The 18,880-nt window shown below is 37.1% G+C and overlaps 1 protein-coding gene across 4 annotated transcripts in view; it reads left to right on the plus strand.

Annotated features, from left to right (window-relative positions):
- rab11fip4b (RAB11 family interacting protein 4 (class II) b) overlaps window positions 1-18,392 on the plus strand; it is a 31,303-nt gene extending 12,911 nt beyond the window's left edge. For 2 of the 4 annotated variants that reach the window (XM_053638031.1, XM_053638032.1), the window contains exons 4-13: window positions 172-300; window positions 873-908; window positions 2,595-2,697; window positions 2,825-2,928; window positions 3,235-3,375; window positions 4,482-4,563; window positions 7,416-7,553; window positions 9,345-9,503; window positions 11,507-11,650; window positions 11,939-14,339. In XM_053638031.1, coding sequence (XP_053494006.1) covers window positions 172-300; window positions 873-908; window positions 2,595-2,697; window positions 2,825-2,928; window positions 3,235-3,375; window positions 4,482-4,563; window positions 7,416-7,553; window positions 9,345-9,503; window positions 11,507-11,650; window positions 11,939-12,055 — 1,153 coding nt within the window. In that variant the 3' untranslated portion in view covers window positions 12,056-14,339. Of the gene's footprint in view, window positions 1-171; window positions 301-872; window positions 909-2,594; window positions 2,698-2,824; window positions 2,929-3,234; window positions 3,376-4,481; window positions 4,564-7,415; window positions 7,554-9,005; window positions 9,079-9,344; window positions 9,504-11,506; window positions 11,651-11,938; window positions 14,340-15,949; window positions 16,229-17,087 lie in introns of those variants that run through there. The other 2 variants (XR_008387262.1, XM_053638033.1) reach the window with 2 other exon arrangements.
- Window positions 18,393-18,880: the final 488 nt, after the last annotated feature.

The following is an 18,880-nucleotide window of genomic DNA, read 5'->3' on the forward strand; positions in this document are numbered from 1 at the left end:
AGAAGGAGAAGGAAATGACTAAGAGAAAGAAAGAAAGAAAGAAAAGCTAAATAAAGAAAATGAGGGTAAGAAAAAGAAAGAGCGAGAAAAGAAATAAATGACAATCTCTCTCTCTCTCGTGCTCTCTCTCTCTCTCTCTCTCTCTCTCTCTCTCTCTCTCTCTCTCTGCAGTGCAACTCACACACCACAGAAGGTGAGACAGGTGAACGGTGATCATGAAGTGTTTTGCTCAAGCTGCTGCAGAAAAGTCGCTCAGCTCAACGAACTCGAAAACCGGCTCAAGAACTTCAAAGCAAACAGGTAACACGCATGTACACACACACTCGCATAATTTTTGTAAGTACCTGCTACATGTTTCTGCTGAATTGAGAATGTTACTACTACACTTCGTATACTGAATGTACAGACTTGTGTGCAAAAGTTTTCACCCCAAATTATTTTTCATCTATTGTCTATTTAATTCTGTCATGTAATGTAAATAATTATTTTCTGTCATGTAAATAATCATATCTAGTCGTCATAATCATTGTTATGAAATAACAGGTGTGAAAAACAGGGTGGGCCTTTTTTATTTTGGGAAAAACTTTAAACATTTATTATATTGTTTATCAGGATTCTGAATGTCTCAATGTATCGTGTCACCGATTACCAGCACATGCCTGCAGTAAAGCAAGTGAGAGTTCGTGGAAATTAATCCATAATTATGACAATTTTCACGTCATGTTAAGAGAGTGCTCATGAAAAAATGCTAATGGAGAGTTTTGTTCAGCTAAAAGTGGATGAGTTACTTTGTGAATTATTCGGATAAATAGCATAATTGTGTTTGTGTGTGAGCGAGAGATTGATGGTTTTCTTTTTTTTTTTTTATTCAGCCCAAACAGGAAAATTTCCAGTACAGCATTTGGCAGGTGAGTGTGTGTGTGTGTGTGTGTGTGTGTGTGTGTGGGTGGCTTGGCCAGTGGTTAATCATTAAACACACTGTCCTTCACACTCAATTAAAGGAGAGCTGTGTGTGTTCTATTAACAGTATGGTGTGTGTCATACGCATAGTGTGTGTGTGTGTGTGTGTGTAGTATGTATGAATGTGTGTAGTATGTACAGTATATGAATGTATACAGTATGTATACAATAGTATACAATATGTAAAATGCATCGGGTGTGTTGGCTTGGCCAGTGGTTGATCATTAAACTAACACACACTGTCCTTCACACTCTATTAAAGGAGAGCTGTGTATGTTGTATTAACAGTATATTGTGTGTGTGGAATACACAATTTGTATGTATGTATGTATGTATGTATGTATGTATAGGTGTGTGTTGTGCACAGTATGTAAAATGCATTTTGTGTGTGCGCACAACTTGTTCAGTGGTTAATCATTAAACACACACACGCGCGCACACAGTCCTTCACACTCTATTAATGGAAAACTGTGTGTGTTCAGAGTCTTCTTGTATGAAGGTGCACACACACACAGTTATGGCATGTTTATTGAGCTTAATTTCAAACACACACCGAACAAAAAAACACATTTCACAATGACAGTTTAAATGTGCACGTGTCATTTCAGCAGTTTTTAACCGAGATAATTCTGAGGTGTGTTTCTGTAACACATTCTGCTGCTACCATCATGAGTTACATCATCAGTAAAGATTAGTGATCCTGTTCCAGAAGCAGACATGCAAGCCCAAGCCATGACACGACCTCCACCATGCTTCACAGATGAGCTTGTATGTTTTGGATCATGAGCAGATCCTTTCTTTCTCCACACTTTGGCCTTTCCATCACTTTGGTAGAGGTTAATCTTGGTTCCAGAACTTTTGTGGATCATCTCTGTATTTCTTTGTGAATTCCAATCTGGCTTTCTGATTATTACTGCTGATGAGTGGTTTGCATCTTGTGCTATGGCCTCTATATTTCTGCTCTTGACGTCTTCTTCCAAAGGTGGATTGTGATCCCTTCACCCCTGCCCTGTGGAGATTGTTGATGTCACTGACTGTTGTTTTGGGGGTTTTCTTCACAGCTCTCACAATGTTTCTCTCATCAGCTGCTGTTATTTTCCTTGGCTGACCCATTCGGTGCGTGTTGCTCAGTACACCAGTAGTTTCTTTCATTTCAGGACATTCCACATTGTTGTATTGGCTATGCCCAATGTTTGTGCGATGCCTCTGATAGATTTTCCCACTTTTCTCAGCTTCGAAATTGAGATAATAGTGAGGAGTGGTTGTGTACATTACAGCTCATTTTTGTGTGTTTCACCATTTAAATTGGTTAATTGTTGTTGCTGTAGCAACAGTGATGGTGTTTCCAGAATTTGAACAGTTAGAAAGGTGCGTGTGTGCGTGTGTGCCCATGGTTGCATCCTACTGTTTGTGTGTGACTGTAGTGGGAGGTGTTTGTGCAAGTGGGACAGGGGAACTGTGTGTGTGTGTGTGTGTGTGTGTGTTGGGGTGTGATGTGGATGCGCTAGAGTCCGGCTCAAGCTTTGCTGCAGTGTGCATCTCCTCTCTCTCTCTCTCTCTCTCTCTCTGCCTCTATTGCAGTAGAGGTGAGTGTATTCTCACTGCGCTTTGTGTGTGTGTCTGTGTGCACACAGGCAGCTGCTCCACCACAGTAATCTCAGCAGTAGGAACGGCAGCACAGAGGACCTGTTCAGAGACGGCAGCATTGATTATTGTGACACTGACTTCGCTGACAAGGTAACACACACAGTTCTCCAGATGATGCAATAAGACCTCATCTCAAAACACCACATTGCTATATATATATTTTTTTTAAATAATGGTTCAGCACATAACTGCAAGTGTGTGTGTGTGTTCTGTGCAGGTGAATCAGTTGGAGAAGAAGCTGTGTGAGCTGGAGAATGAGTGTCTGATGAACGGCGATGTGAAATCCAAACTCAAACAGGAGAACACGCACCTAGTGCACAGGTAAACACACGCACACGGGAAACACACACAGCTACTTTTACAGTTGGATTCCATCAGATTCCTATAGGTTTCCTTGAGGGATTTCCTGGTTACACTAGAACCTTCAATCATAGGTAGATGGTTGTCATCAGAATAACATTACACCACATTCCATTAAACTACCATTACAGACCATTAGAAACACATTAAAATCCATATTAAAACTTGCCTACATTCGGCTAGGTGTAATCGTGTGTGTGTGTGTGTGTGTGTGTGTGTGTGTGTGTGTGTGTGTGTGTGTGTGTGTGTGTGTGTGTGTGTGTGTAGGGTACATGAGCTGGAGGAACAGCTGAAGGAACAGGAGGCGCGAGCCGAGCACATCATGGACGATGAGCTGCGGAGACACCGAGAAGCCTTCAACAAACTGGAGCGAGATAAGAACACACAGATCGAGATACTCAATAATCGGTATGCACACACACACAATCGAGTTACTTCCATTTAACTCCTCTTGAATATCATGTTTAAGATTTCACGCACTTAAAGGGGCGGTATGTTATGTTTTAAAAGTGTTTATATACCTGTATTAATCATGTAATTACAAATATATCTTACAAAAACATTATTCACAATATTACCACACAAAATAAAAAATAATAACTTTTTTTTTTTATGTCTGGCTTGACCCTCAACGAAAGCAGAGCTGGCCATTTTCAAACATAACATGAAATATATATTTAAAAATTAAAAAAATTCCCTTAATGTCAAATAATTCTTTGTTCATGTTATCTATAAGGTGCCCTGTCTTGACAGCAGTGACTCACGCATGTTGTCGATTTTTCCCTTTTTGGAATAGGAAGTTTGAATGTGTTGATGCACCAGCCAGTAGAATTTGAGATATGCCACACCCCCAACTAAATATGCTGGCTAAATATGAACAGTGAAGTCACATGACCACCAACTCTCACAAACTTTGCCCTCTTCCACATGAATATCCTCTACCCATTTTATTTCTCAGTTGGAAATAGGAACAGACTGAAACCAAAAACACAGGCAAACCACACAGCTAACAAGCTGCTGTTGTATGGCAAGACACACTCCTGGGGTCATGGCATAAACATTTTAGAGAGCATTTAATTTGACAAATGCAAGACTGGAAAATGATAACTCATCAAAACCTTTTAATACATTTCCCAGAAGTGACAAACTAGATAATAGTTTATCTTTAAGCTAGAATATTTTTAAAATAATTTATTGCTATTTTTTATATCCTATTATATTGGTGTCCATAGCAGTAAGGAGCGGGGACAAAAAGCTCTAAAACACTGATTTTTGATTTCAGGAGTGCGTTAAAAGACCAGACGTGTAGGTTAAACAGAGAGGGTGGGGTATGTGTAAGCTTGTTACTTTTTATTGTAATCCACCTCACCGGCAGTAGAGGGCACTAAATGTTACACACTGCCACTTTAATGTGAGAGACATTCCTACTGGACAGTGTAGACTTTACATTTAAGCCCAGTTCTTTATGAAATCATGTGTGTGTTGTTTTTAACTCTGTGTTGTATTGGTGTCAGGATGCAGCAGTTGGAGGTGGAGAACATGGAGATGCTGGTCAGCGTGAGCAGGCTGAAAACACAGACAGAGAAGCTTGACGAGGTGTGTGTTCGCGTGTATAGGTGTGTGCGTGTGTTTGTATGAATACTTTAAGTATGGGTGTATGTCGTCATGTTAACGAGAAGATTCAGTGTGAACCGCTCTTGAAGTTTCTCACAATGTTGTGACACAGTGTCAATGTTTCTCAGTATGATATGAGACTTGGTTACTAAAATAATTTTAGCATGATTTTAGCCATACAGGGGTTTGTTTGATTGTTTTGGGTTTGTTTTAACATTAATGTACCAACTTATTTGACGTATCTGTTCTGGATGGTTCGGTCTCTTTCCACTCTCACTGGGTTTTTATGCTGCCTGTATAAAAGACTTGATACAAAAAGACTTTGCTAGGTATAGCAAATTGATTATAGTCTATGGCCAAGTTTCACTGTTGCCTAGCGACAATAGAGACAATAGCAGTGTTGTGCTCGAGTACACAGTATATACAGAGTACATGCAAAACTGTGTGTGTGGAGCAGTCGTTTTATCACAGCTCGTATATATTGTCGGTGAGGTACTGTAAATATGGTCTCGCATACTAAATGCTAGTTCGCTGTTTTAAAACCCGTGCATTCGGCATGTGTTTAGCGTAGCATGCTAAATGTCCCGAAAAGATTTTCTCCGAACATATCTCTAAGAAAATCTGCAGCTTGAAGGGTTTTTACACAGCACTGAACAAACACAACTTTGAAATGCTGAATCTGAGTTTAAGTGTTAATTGACACCTTTCTTGCGCTTCAATATGACAAGAACAATATGATTTGAATGTTTTCTTCCCTTTGTACTTTGCACAGAGTTGTACAACCCTCAACATTAAAACGAATAATGTCTATACGTGTCTCGTTTAAAAACATAAATTCGAATATTATATATTCAGTAAATATAATCTGAAATGTTTGTTAAATTGGCTTAAAATCAGTTAAATAAAGGCACATTTAAATGCTTTTTTAAAAAGTACATACACATGTAGAATATAGATAATGTCTGCTCCCTTTACTCACAAGCTAGCATCCTATTCAGCTAATTTGCTAACTACCTATTTAACAAGTATAATTCTATAAGTCTCAAATGCTCACTTGCCAACTACTAGAATGATAAACCTAGATGATAAAATAATACATTTAAAGTTGTGAGAAAAGTTGTGTTGCTGGGCAACTTTGAAACATGGATACTGAGGCTATGCTAACTAATGACTGAGGGAAGGGTTTTGCTAGCTAGCACATAGCAAGTAGATGTTTTACATGGACAGAGGAGCTTCAAAATATACCTTACATCAGGAAATTCAATATGTACCTCAGGTGTGTGGTTAAATTTATTAAAGAAAAAAAACAAAAAACTTTCTAGCTAAAATGATTTAGCTAGCAAGCACATAGCTATTGGGTCTTTTCCAAACAATGTGAAGAGACAGAGAGAGGGGAAATGTAACAGAACCATCTGGAACATCAAGAATTACCTCAGATTTGTTGGTAGATTAATAAGAAATGGTTTTGTATGGCTGAAATTAAACTGTCTTTACACTTAGCATCAATCGCTAGATAATTTTCACATATGGTTTGTGTGTTCACTGTGGATTAGCAAATGAACAGCTATACATTTTCAGTATGCTAATCGACCAAGCTAACATGTCAGTATAACAGTATCTGTGGAAAAAATACTAACACAAAAGTTCCCGCTGTCAAAAGTACATATGACTAATCTCGTATGTAAAAATAAATAAATAAATAAATTTAAAAAATTCCAGTTCACACTAGATGATGGAACCAAATAAAAAGGGCCCACATGTTCAGTTCCTTTCACCATTTATAATTTATGACATGCTAACATAGTCTGACTTCTATAAGATGAAGAGCAGCATTCTACCATTCATGAAAGTTTTGTTTAATCCCAGTTTAATTTACAGCTAGCGAGCTGCACTACAAACTACACTTGCTAAGTTGATACTCTTCTATTTAATTAAAAAAAAGAGAATATACGGTAGATAAAGTAATTCGTTAAAATGGCTAAAGTGGCTAATAAATCTATGTTCAAGTTTGAGATAACTGCAGGAATTTCCAAATGATACTTTTTACATACGAGTCGATTCTTCAGAAAGTTCACATAGACTTCAGAATGGGGTGGACATATGTGGGGAAAATCTGGCTATTTTTGGCAATTTTTATTAAAAATGTTATACAATTTCTGGGTGGGCAATATGAGTTGGTACTTTTAATGTCTGCAAAAATACTTAACATTTGTTGAATAGGAGGAAAAATAAAAGCAATTGTGTCAAAAAAAAAAAATCTACTTTAGTAAAAACGTCAACTTTATAGAACATGTTTTTATGAAAGATTCAAAACTGTAAAAACAAATATGAAGATTCAAAACTTTACATTTTTGTTAGATTTAAATCTACAGAACTTTTTTTATTAAATATACAAAACATGTTTTTATGAAATTAAGCACTGTAAAAAAAAAAAAAAAAAAAAGTCAAGATTCAAAACTTTACCAAATGTTTTTATTAAAGATTTCAATCTAAAAAAAAGTTTACAAAATGTTTTTATAAAAGATTCAGAACTTTACAAAACATTTTATCAGCTGCGTTCAATTTGTTTGTAACTGTTACTAAAACATTATAACGTTTCTTAACGTTATAACCCGACTAACTTTTAACTTGGTTAACTTTTGTTACATCATAGAAGTGTAAAGTTGACTGTAAACTGTGATTTCTTTGTCATATATGGCCATATTCAGCCACTCGGTGAGATGTGTGTAATTGTACTACAACTTGCTTACCACAGGATAATTTTCCTGTTCATCTCTCACATGACGTGTGCATGTGCTTGGAAAAATTTGCATGTGATTTGTTTATTTGTCCAGGAGAAGCAGCGGATGACGGATAAGCTGGAAGACACGAGTCTCCGTCTGAAAGATGAAATGGATTTGTACAAGAAGATGATGGACAAACTGAGGCAGAACCGGAATGACTATCAGAGAGAGAGAGAGGCCATGCAGGAGGTGAGACGACGGGACTAATTAACGATAAGACGGACTGAAAATAAAATCTACACAATTAGCAGACAAGTTTTTAGTGTCTAAAATGTTCATTAGCTGCGAGGCTAATGTGCATAATAAGTGTTGGACGATTATAGCCACCGGTTTAGCGCTGTGGAAAAGGAAGATCTGAATTATTAGGCAGAATTCAAAATTTCTCAGTCAAAGGTACTCATCTTTTGTATTTGTCTATCAGTCTTTGCTTGATTTAGTCTTCACTCTAGCAGATACAGTATAGGAATGTAAATGTCAAACTAAATTGATTATATTTTAACTGAAATTATTACTCTGCAATCAACAGCAACGATGTACAGTAGAAGCGGTCTTTTAATATCCTTTCTATTGTTTATATCTCCATCTTTTATACATTTTATGTCATTACATATAAATGAAAATTAAAATGTAGAAATCTAAACTAATAAATGCTAACCGCATTTTGTTAATTAAAACTAAATTGAAGAAATCGGGGTGGGGGGAGGGGTATATAACTTTGCTTTGGTTTCTTTTGGATTATTTGGCCCCCAAAAAATTTTTATTTAAATAATATATGTTGTTATTTATGTTGGGGCCGGGAAATATGACATTTATTTATAATACTTTATATCATGTATCATTTGTATCATAAGACATTTCTATTAAACATGACATACTGTAGATTATGATATGAAGCATACAGTATTAGGGATGTCACGATAGCAAAACTGTAGTAGTCGGTACCGATACCACCAAAAGTACACGATACCAAAGTCGATACCACGGTGTGGTATAAAAATTTTTTTAAAAATAATTAATTAAAAACTCTCCAAGAGAGAATTTTAGATATCAAACACTGTCTGACAATGAGTGGAGGTGCATTCCTAAGCGCGCACACACACCCTATACTCCGAGTGCAAGTATTAGTTTAAATTCACTGATATGGTGGCAGGCCAAAAAGATTTATTAAAAGCATGAACATTTGAATAATTATTAGTGACATCAGGCTACATTTAGCTGACAGGACACGGGCTGAATGGCGATGCATGGTGGCCCATTAGGAGGTAGTTTATAACATTGCAATGTGTTACCGTCGTAAACAAATAACTGGCTATCGCTTACATTACATGGAGCATAACGTTAGCTGGTTTCACGGCTACAATGGCAGCTGCCTCAAACAAACATAATATAGGACCGTCTTTCAGGTGCTTCGCCAAATTCCAGGTGTTTCCTCGCTTTGTGTGAAATGAACGATAGCATCAGTTGCACACCGGAAACCGATACGAGCTTTCCTCTCTTTTCCTCTCAACGAGTCGGGGCGGAGCTAAACTTGTTAAACTAAGCTAATCTTCTGTAGTTTTTCCCATGTGCTTGTAGGCATTCTTCTTCTTCACCACTGGTGGACCGACTAAAACACTTGTGTGTATTTGCTGCCCCCTTCAGGTCCGGAAGAATTGCAACCTCAGTTTTAAGAATGTTGGTACCGAAGTATCGGTTCTCGTGACATCCCTATACAGTATGTAGATCGTGATATTTAAGTTTGCTAACAAACTGCGTTTAAAATTTTTTTTTATTATTTTGCCTCCTTTTCAATGAAATATTTTTGTCAATTTTTTTTTTTTACATTTAACTGTGTTGTCTTTAACTATTTAGCTAAAATATAGAAATGTATACTATTAAATGCTAACTGAAACTAAACCGAATTTCAAACCTGAAAAATAATTAAAACAAAAAATATTGAAAAAGAAATCTGATCTGCAAATCGGTGATCTGTGTTTGTAGCTGATTGAGGAACTACGGCGAGAGCTCGAGCACTTGCAGCTCTACAAGCTGGAGGTGGAGCGCGTGGGGCGGATCCGAAGGTCGTCCATCAGCCTATCAGAATTCACCACACGGACTAGAGAGAGCGAACTGGAACAGGAAATGAAGAGGCTCAAACAGGTGAGAAGAACTCGATACGACACTTCACTTCCTTTCTCTGTTTCAGCTTTTTAATGGATTGTTCCTATTAGATAAGCAATCTAGTGTACAGTATGTTGGTGTACACTGCAGGAGCAGAATTTACCCTGAATGCAATGTGATAGTTTGTGTATGTGAGAGAGAATAAAATCTCTGATCTGCTGCTCTGAACTGCACTGATCACATCTCACTGGACACACTCTCATTTGTCTGTCTGTCTGTCTGTCTGTCTGTCTCTCTCTCTCTCTCACGCTCTCTCGACAGCCAGAGAGAGACAGAGTGAAGGAGGATGATAGAGACTGACAGACAGATAGATGTTGGAACTGAGTTTGGATAATATAGAATAAATGTTAGAAACAAACATGTCTATACATGATACAGAACCTGATATACCTGAACAAGTTCTCGTTTCCACCCCGAAGAAGAATCGTGTGTGTGTGCGTGTTGCTTGGTGTTGTGTGGTGCTGTGTTTCGCAGGACGTTCCCCCTAACCTCCAGCAGCGAGTGTGTGCTAGCGCACAGCTCTACGTGGTAAAGCTCTCTGAGTAAATCACTCATGAACCGCAGATAACCACACCCGACTTTCCTGCTTCTAAAACTTCTAATAAAGTTCATATCTGTTGTGTAGCTGTCAAACGAGTGCTGCATTCTCAATTTACATCGTTGATCAGTAGTGATCAACGTTGATCAGTGTTGATCAACGTTGATCAGCGTTGATCAGTAGTGACCAGATTAATGTACACTTCACATTGACTCCTCATTCCATCAGCTAATTTCATGAATTCATGACGTCATGACCTTTTTAGCTCGTCTGTAGATTTGCTTTCATTTAGACCAACATCAGTTTGTTTATAAACTCTGTGGCCAAAAGTATGTGGACACCTGAGCATCACACACATGTGGTTCATCCTAAAGCTGTTACCACAAAGTTTGAAGCACACAATTGTATAGAATGTCTTTTTGTATGCTCTAGCATTAGTTTCCCTTCAGTGGAACTGGATCCCCACATCCATGCTCTAAAATCTAGTGAAAGCCTTCCCAGAAGAGTGGCGCTTATTATAACAGCAAAGGTGGAGAAAACTCACAAATGGGATGTTCAACAAGCACATATGGGTGTGATGGTCAGGGGTGCACATACTTTTGGCCATACAGTGTATGTATATTTTATATTGTGTGTTTGTAGTAGTCTCAGATTGAGTCATTGGATAATTTTGGATAATTAAATCCCATATTTTCTAGACATATTTTCTTTTTTTTTTTTTTGTAAAGCAATATTATAAGGCAAAATAATATTCAATGCTGATTTATTAGATAATAGATTGGTATAGCTAATAGTCCCTCTTTTTTTAAGTTAATGTTATATAATATTATTATTTTATATCTGTGTATTTATAGAATGCATTTACAGAGTGTAGTGTCAGTAGGTTTAAGCATCTCAACGACTTAGAAGTCACAAACAAAGCTGTCCTGAGGAAAGACCAAGAGATCAAAGATCCTGGATTAGAATTTAAGCTGTCTTTAAGAATAATAAGACATTACAGTTGATGTTAAATTAGAAATAATGATGATATTAGGAATAATAAGATAGCAGATAAGATAATCAGATCAAATATAAAGCTGGATATAAGATTTAAGAAGACATTACAACTGATCTCAGATCAGAAATAAAGCTGTTTTTAAGAATAAGTCAGATAAGGTTTGATCTCAGATAAGACATAAAGCTGTCTATAATAACAGTAATAATAATAAGACTTATCCACACTGATCTCAGATCAGAAGTCACAAATAAAGCTGTCATTAAGAATAAGAGATTACAACTGATCTCCAGTCAGAACTAACACTGCTGTTTAAGAATAAGATGTACAAGTGCTGATCTCGGAGCAGAAGTAAATTATGAATCAGTGCTGAGAGAGAGGGGTGTTATGAGAAATGATCTCAAATCAGCAGTAGGTTTGAGGTTGTATATTGTGTTTTGCCCCCTGCAGGAGAACCAGAGACTCCGTGAACAAAACGAAGAGCTCAATGGTCAGATCATCAGTCTGAGTCTCCATGAAGCTAAGAACCTGATTGCCACACAAACGAAAGCTCAGTCTCTGGCCGCAGAAATCGAGAATGCCTCACGTGACCAGGTATCACTTCCACAGCTCCTACACATTCCTACAGCCAGTGTAGACATTTTGGGGTGGATAAGGAATATAAAAAAGTAATGATGTAGGGAGAGTATGTTCTGGTTCTCTCTTTAGTTCCTTTTATTTGTTTTTCTTTGATGACCTCATCTTGTCGCACTGCAAAAATTTGTTACATTTCTTTGAACAGACCCTCAAATACATTCAGCCGAGATGTTTGCTAACATGTAATGGAAGCTCCGGTGTAGCATGGTTCGCTAAATGCTAATCGTCTCATCTGTCTTTCCACAGTTAATGGATGCCCTGAAGGAGCAGGAGGAGATCAACATCCGTCTCAGGCAGTACATGGACAAGATTATATTATCCATCCTCGACCACAACCCTTCCATCTTGGAGATTAAGTACTGAAAACAAGCTCTTGGTATTTACAACTAAAAACTGGATGCTTATCGCCCCCTGCTGCCCTGGAGGAGGAACTGCATTCTTTTGAAAGAATTTGAACTTCCTGGTGTGAAGCGTGTTCCCTTTGTGAGATTTCAGGACGTCCTGGAGTTATTCATCATCGGTACTGTATATGACTGATTGAGGGAATAGTCACTGGAATGGCAGGATGAAGAATTAAGAACTGTAAGAATTGAGAACTGTAATGGTCTTTTTCTGTATGTTATTTTTGTACTAAGCGCTCATCTCAGAGCTGATGATTTGGGATTGATTTTGGTGTTAAGTAAGTTGATCAGAGGGAAATACGAGTCTGAGAAAGTGTCCGAGAGGGGAACCAGAAGTGTGAGATGGAAAATGAATTGTTTAATAAAGCACATCCTGATATTGCCATGGCCGGTTTGAGGGGCAGAGCTTAACTTAAATCCTATCTGCCAGTTACTGACTTAATTGTGGCTGTGATACAGGTGCGACACTGGTAACCCTGCTAATACCTCAAATACCTCAATAGTTCTCTAGCTATCATTAGGCTGATGTTATATTTTGTAATCAAAATCGTCATTTTACGTGAAGAAGTGACTCAGAGCAAAGCAGTGTTTTTGTTGATGTGACCTAATCACATTTGTGATTGGCTGATCAGATTGAACTTGTGCTCTGCCCCTTTTGACCCAGAATTTCCATTCACTTAGTGTAATCCGGACATTACATAGGCATGAGCTGATATTACATTTCCACCTGCTATTATCACAATATTTCTACCTGTTCTCATTGGCTTACATTTGGATTATATTACTCCAAAATAAGGGCTTTTAGAAGATTTCAGAATAATACAGACTTTAGCAGGAGCACAACAGCTTCCCCAAAAAATGCTGCCTACCTAGAAATGATTCACTAATAATATTGCACACCCTCATTATCATGGTATATGGCATAACTGATTACCAGTACATGCCTAGTTAGTAAGAGCAGCATCTGAATGATGACTCAGCGTTATGAATGTGCGTGTGTTATGACTCCTCGTCATATCATCACAAGTGCTTCCTGTTTTTAAGCTGTTGCAAAGAATGATGATGGAGCAGACATCTGCATCATCATAATCAGGGTCTTCATTTCAGAAGTGTTTTTTATTTGCAGCATTCCCTCATTTTATTTTTACTCTAATGCTAATTCATCTGTTGTGTAAATTAGTTCTAAATTGAATAACGAAGCACCAGTCCGTTTGAGGGTGAAAGGAACTTTGTGTATATTTCATTTTTAGCCAAAGTTTCACATTTAATTACATTCAGGACATGTTACTTACATATCAATGGCAGGTAACGGCTCAGTATCGGGATTGGTGCATCACTAAAATTGGTTAGTGATGATTTTGGTGGCTGGGTCAGTTTTGATGATTTGCTACACACCTGTTTTGGTTTCCCCACTAATTTGCTGTTTATTTTTTTTAATTTTTTTTTTTTTTTTTTGCAAGGTAGAATTGTGTCACATACACTGAGCAAATTTACCTTTGCACTATGAACACAAACATTATCTTTTTTTTTTTTTTTTTTTTTTTTTTTTTTTTTTTTTTTTTTTTACAAGTTCTTTCAAGTGTTTGTGCCTCTTATAAAGCAACCCCACTGACAGATCTGCTGATTGTTTCTGTCTTGCACCTTTTTGAATCATGTTCCATTTCAGTGCAATTTATAAGCAACCTGTAAATACTGTATAGGTAACTATAATGCTCACTCATTTTCTATACCTACCACTCAAGTTACTACTTTCAACTTTTTCTACACCTGTGTTGTATAGTTTAGCTTTCACTTTTTTTTCCCCACAAAATATCTACTAGCTCTGAAAGCAATATTTGTATCACTACTTTAGCGACAGAAGCCGAATGCTAGCTGGGGTTAAAGCAGGAGTCATGTGTTGACCAGGCTACCATGGCTTATGATGTCCACTTTTACCCTCTTTAATCCTTTGCTAATCAAATTTCAGTCATTCTGACTGTTGATTGACACTTTTCTATAGATATTTCATACACCGGAACATTTTAAATGCCTCAGATTAGCACCTTGTTAATTTATTAGTGTAAACTGGAGTATTGTTACATGTTTTCTGGTCTTCAGTTTAAAAAAAAAAAAAAAAAAAAAAAAAAAAAATCCAAATGGGATATACTGTGCCGTCCTGAACATGGCTGAACGACTCACCGTTAGCATGTTGAAGATGAGTAGAATATAACTTTGGTTAGAAATGTTGGCAATAAAAGCTAAATTCAGTCTGTGGTTTCTTTGTAATAATTTTTTTAATGATCCATCAAGTCATATAATTTTACATTTTCAGGAAGCTATTGCACAACTGACATAGACTAGCATACCTGTGGCACTTAGATTTATATATATGTTAGCTGAGTAGCATTAATATTATTTAGTGTAATTAGTGTCCCTGGTTGTTTTAAATGCTCTGATTTAAATATGGATTAAAAAAAAAAAATCATCAAAATAGAATAAATTACCTAGTGTATTTGAAACGGAACTATAAAATATGTATCAATGTGATCTCAAGGAAACAGAATCCACCTGCCCTATTTAGAAATGTCACGTGATGTTAGAGCCAATCACATGAAGAAACTAATTAATTAGGTAATGAGGTTAACTAAATTATTTCACACATTGAGCTGGGTTTAACGGTCAAATGTACTCGTTTTATTGACTGTTAATCGCATTTTAAAACTAAAGAGTTATTTATGGAGAAAGCATATTCAAATAGTTTTGTAGTTAATACTAGTTTATACACAATGAAGAGTTAAAAATCAATTTAAACAAAAAGAAAAACAATGCAATCGTCTACGATCGGTAGGGCGTCATAAAAAGAGTCGATTCTGTGACTCTAGGCTTTCTAGTGTTCAATCCAAAGCGGCGAGTCGACTCTTAAGTGATTCACTTCACAGATGCTGTAAATCGAGAAACTGGAAGTCTGGAAGGGTTTCATGTTGGAGAAAGTAGAGAACAAAGCAAAATGTAAAGGGGGGGGGAGCGTTGGAAATATGCCAAAAATAACGGCGCATGTATTAAAAGATTCAAAAGCTAAAGACTCAAAGAAGCTGACTGGAGAATCAGGTAAAGCCTTAACTTCCACCTTAACTGATTTTAGATCTATCCTGCTCCATATTACATTGCTAAACTTTAATGATCATTAATGTTCAGTTTGACAATTCAAAAATCTGACATTAGATAGCTGTAACTTTAGTTCAGGTTCAAAAATAGTGTGTTCCCGACACAACTAAGTCAACACCTGAAGCTGAAAGTATAACGGACAAAAACGGACTTTCTGATTTAAAAATGTCAAAGGTTCAAATATGTGCGCGTGACGTGCTAGCGATTTTAACAGAAAGCTCGAGAATTGGCCTTGGTGAGTTTTGACTATTGTGATGCAAAGATATGTAATAGGTTGTTTTAAATATGAGCACAATTAGTTTATTTCTCATCATTTTATTGTCCATTAAACGTTTAAATTGTTAGCTTTGTTACTGTTGTTAGCTTTGGAGACATTTTGGACGTAACTTTAGTTTGTCAGCTAAACTTGCTTTAGCTAGCTAACTCTTCTGAATTTATGTAGCTAAATAGGGAGTTTTTTTCTTAGTCACTCACTGTTTAAAGAAAACGTGTTTGTAAAATGATTGGCATACATCTGAAGGAACTGTAAAACCCTCAAATCTCGAGTTGTATAAAAGTCTATTAAAGGCTACTTTTTACTCTATGAAGGGCCAAAGAACATTAAACCACCTGCTTTAGTTGATCCAAAGAGCTCAGATTGTTCCAAAATATTAAGTAACAATAAACTGAGTTTCTAATTCTCTAAAATCAGTGATCTTTTTTGTTTTTACAGGTTGATTGCATAAAATGCCCCAAACCTTATCCAAGTGTAGGTGTCGATCACATGTTTTCACCTCAACACCAAAAGCTGGTGAAAGACTTCAGGACAAAGCAAGAATATGGTGCAACCGAAATTGGTTTAAGCAGAAAAGGAAGACGGATAAAGCAGATTTTGTTCCAGTTCAGACAAAGACCGCTCATGTTCCTCGAGAAGAGGACTGGGAGCAGGAGATCGAAGAGATCTCGCGCAGGACGGAGAAGGGGAAAGAAATGAGCAATAAGACACCCTATGGTAATCTTACACACTGAAGATGTGATGTGTATTCATTATTGCACTTTTTAACTTGCTTTGCTTTTTCTTCAAAAAGAAGTAAAAATTTCCAGGCCTTGGCTGTACCAATGAAGGGACTCAGTTTTCTGCTGGTTGTGTAAGTATTAAGGATCTGGATAGGTGTCCCGGAGGTGCCAACATTGCTAAGAAGAAACTTCTAGCAAGCCATGAGAACAAAACAACAGAATCTTACCTCAGAAATCACCAAGCAACACTAAGACAACAACAAGGCAAAAGCCTAATTATAATTAGCAGTTCCTCTGTATTTGTACATACTCTTTTTGCTGTAACTATTGAAAAGACGACTGGTAAAAATTAATCTGTGCAACTCTTATAGTTTCAAGCCATTTTATGTGCACTTCAGGCCACTTTAGGTCCTGTTGGTGAGACCAGCCTCTGGTCAATATTTGATCCAGTTTGGTCCAGTCTTCACGTTTGACAGTTTTCCATTTGACCATTCACATTTTTTTCCAAATACAGCAAATGTAGTCAATCAGCTGAGACGTATTTGGTGCCTGATGTTTGCTTCTTTAGTTTTGCACTGGAGGTACAAGGCTAATGTAGCACTTAAGGTTAGCATTTTATGAAATTCATAGCTTAATATCCAGCACCTCCACATCTTGTGCTCTTGAGATGAAGTTTGTCCCATTTGGAAGTCAGTGTAATGACAACTTTTCTCTTGTTTTGGAAAATATTGGAGGAGCATCACCTTCAGAAGTCAGTTCCATAATTCTGTGTGCTGATTGCAAGTTTACAAGATGGTCTTTTGGTGTCGTATTAACCCCATGACCTATAATTCCTTGTTGTTTTTCCCATGTAGATGCTGAGGAAGATCTGGAAGTAGCGCTGTGCGAGATGAGCCTGTACTCCGTTCCCCACGCTCCGAGACCACACCAGCAGCACTACGACCCCTCCACACATCACACCCCTCCCGTCAAATGGATCCACCGCATCTCCTGCATCGAGACTGGCCAGTTCGCCGACGCCAAGGAGTAAACGGACCCTTCCCATGATTCCAGCGGTAAAAGAGACCAGAGGGAGGGGCTGAGCCTGGGTGGGAGGAGAAATGGCTTGTCCTTATAGTTTAGCCAAATTAATTATTGTTAGGTTAATAAATTAATAACTGTTAGGTTCTAACTATTTTAGAAATGCATTAAGAAAATTATTCATTTGAGTTCTAGTGTGTTTTTCTTTATTTTAAGTAATCATTGGATGTTCATTTCTGAATTTACTGATTTAGAAATACTCTGTATTGGTCAAAAATATATCTTTTACTTGTAGAATTCAGTGCACTTGGCTCAGAGATATTTATGTTAAGCTGTGTGGTTTTAGGGAGAAGTACTTAAATCACAGAAAATAAATGATTTAAAGTGAATTTTGTCACTTAAGGAAAGTTGTTTTGAGATGCTTTATCAAGTCATAAGTTTTTATCATATCTGTACACACACACACAGAGCTGGATGAAATGTCCGGCGTGTAAGTCAGTGAACAAAACCTCATACAATAAACATGTAGATCCATTATTCACACCTACAGTACAGTATTTACTGTAATAACTAGTTTGTTGATATCCATAACTAACCATGTAAACTAGAATTCTTAGCCTAATTTGAATAAAATGACTCCTGTAGTGGATAAGTAGATGATGTGCTGTTTCTTCTGAATCTCACCTCTGCCACTTTCTAACAATCTGAACTGTGTTTTATTGTAAGAGCTTTAGAAGTAGTATGAGTTAAACTACCAGCTATTTAAAGAGTCCATCAACAAGTTAAGTTCTGGATAATAATTTTTAAAAAGTTCTGGTCTGAACTCCAGGTGTCGCTAAGACATCGATCCCAAAATAGCCCTAATATTAATGTTAAAGAGCCTCTGAGCAGCAAAGCAACGAAAATAAAGAATTGAGCTTGATGAAGGGATGTGTAAGTGAAATCTGTAAGATCTGTAAGATCTGTAATACAGCCCTGTTCAAGAGTACAGTAGGAAGTGATTGAAATTTGCATATCAAACCAAAAGGCAAGTGTAAATGTTTGATTATTACTGCAACTGATTAGCTTTTGCCTCTGTTTTTGCAAATAAAGAAATGTTTACACACCCATGTATTAAATACTGTTTGTATAAAGGTGCAAGACTGTAAATCTTTCATAAGTATAAATAAAAGGTTGACTAATGGACAGTACTTGATTCTGAATTCAGATACTGAATTATTATTAGTAGTAGTAGTAGTATGATTATTTTACATCAGAAGCTGTGTGGACGCACTGTAAGTATTCTCTAATTTAGCAAGGTGGAAATAATTGATTCTGGCTGAACGACTGGAATTTGTGTCTGTGATCAGAATGAGATCCAGTCCCATGCTGATGCAGTGACTCAGTCTGACATGTCTGATACTCATGACAGATCAGTGCAGTCCTTCTAAATGGGTGAATTCATAAAGATTTCAGGAGAACTGATGACCAAGACTTGATGGTTAATATTTCCAGAGCCCTCTGTGATTGTGTTTCAGAGCGCACTGACCACATGAAGCCTGCAGATGCCAGCACCAGTTAAGGTTTACTCTGAACTAAACCATGCACTGAATTCCTATCCTGTAACTTCATTCATGTGCTGGCTACA

Source organism: Ictalurus furcatus, chromosome 12 (genome assembly GCF_023375685.1).
Source record: "Ictalurus furcatus strain D&B chromosome 12, Billie_1.0, whole genome shotgun sequence".
NCBI classification, from domain to species: Eukaryota; Metazoa; Chordata; class Actinopteri; order Siluriformes; family Ictaluridae; genus Ictalurus; species Ictalurus furcatus.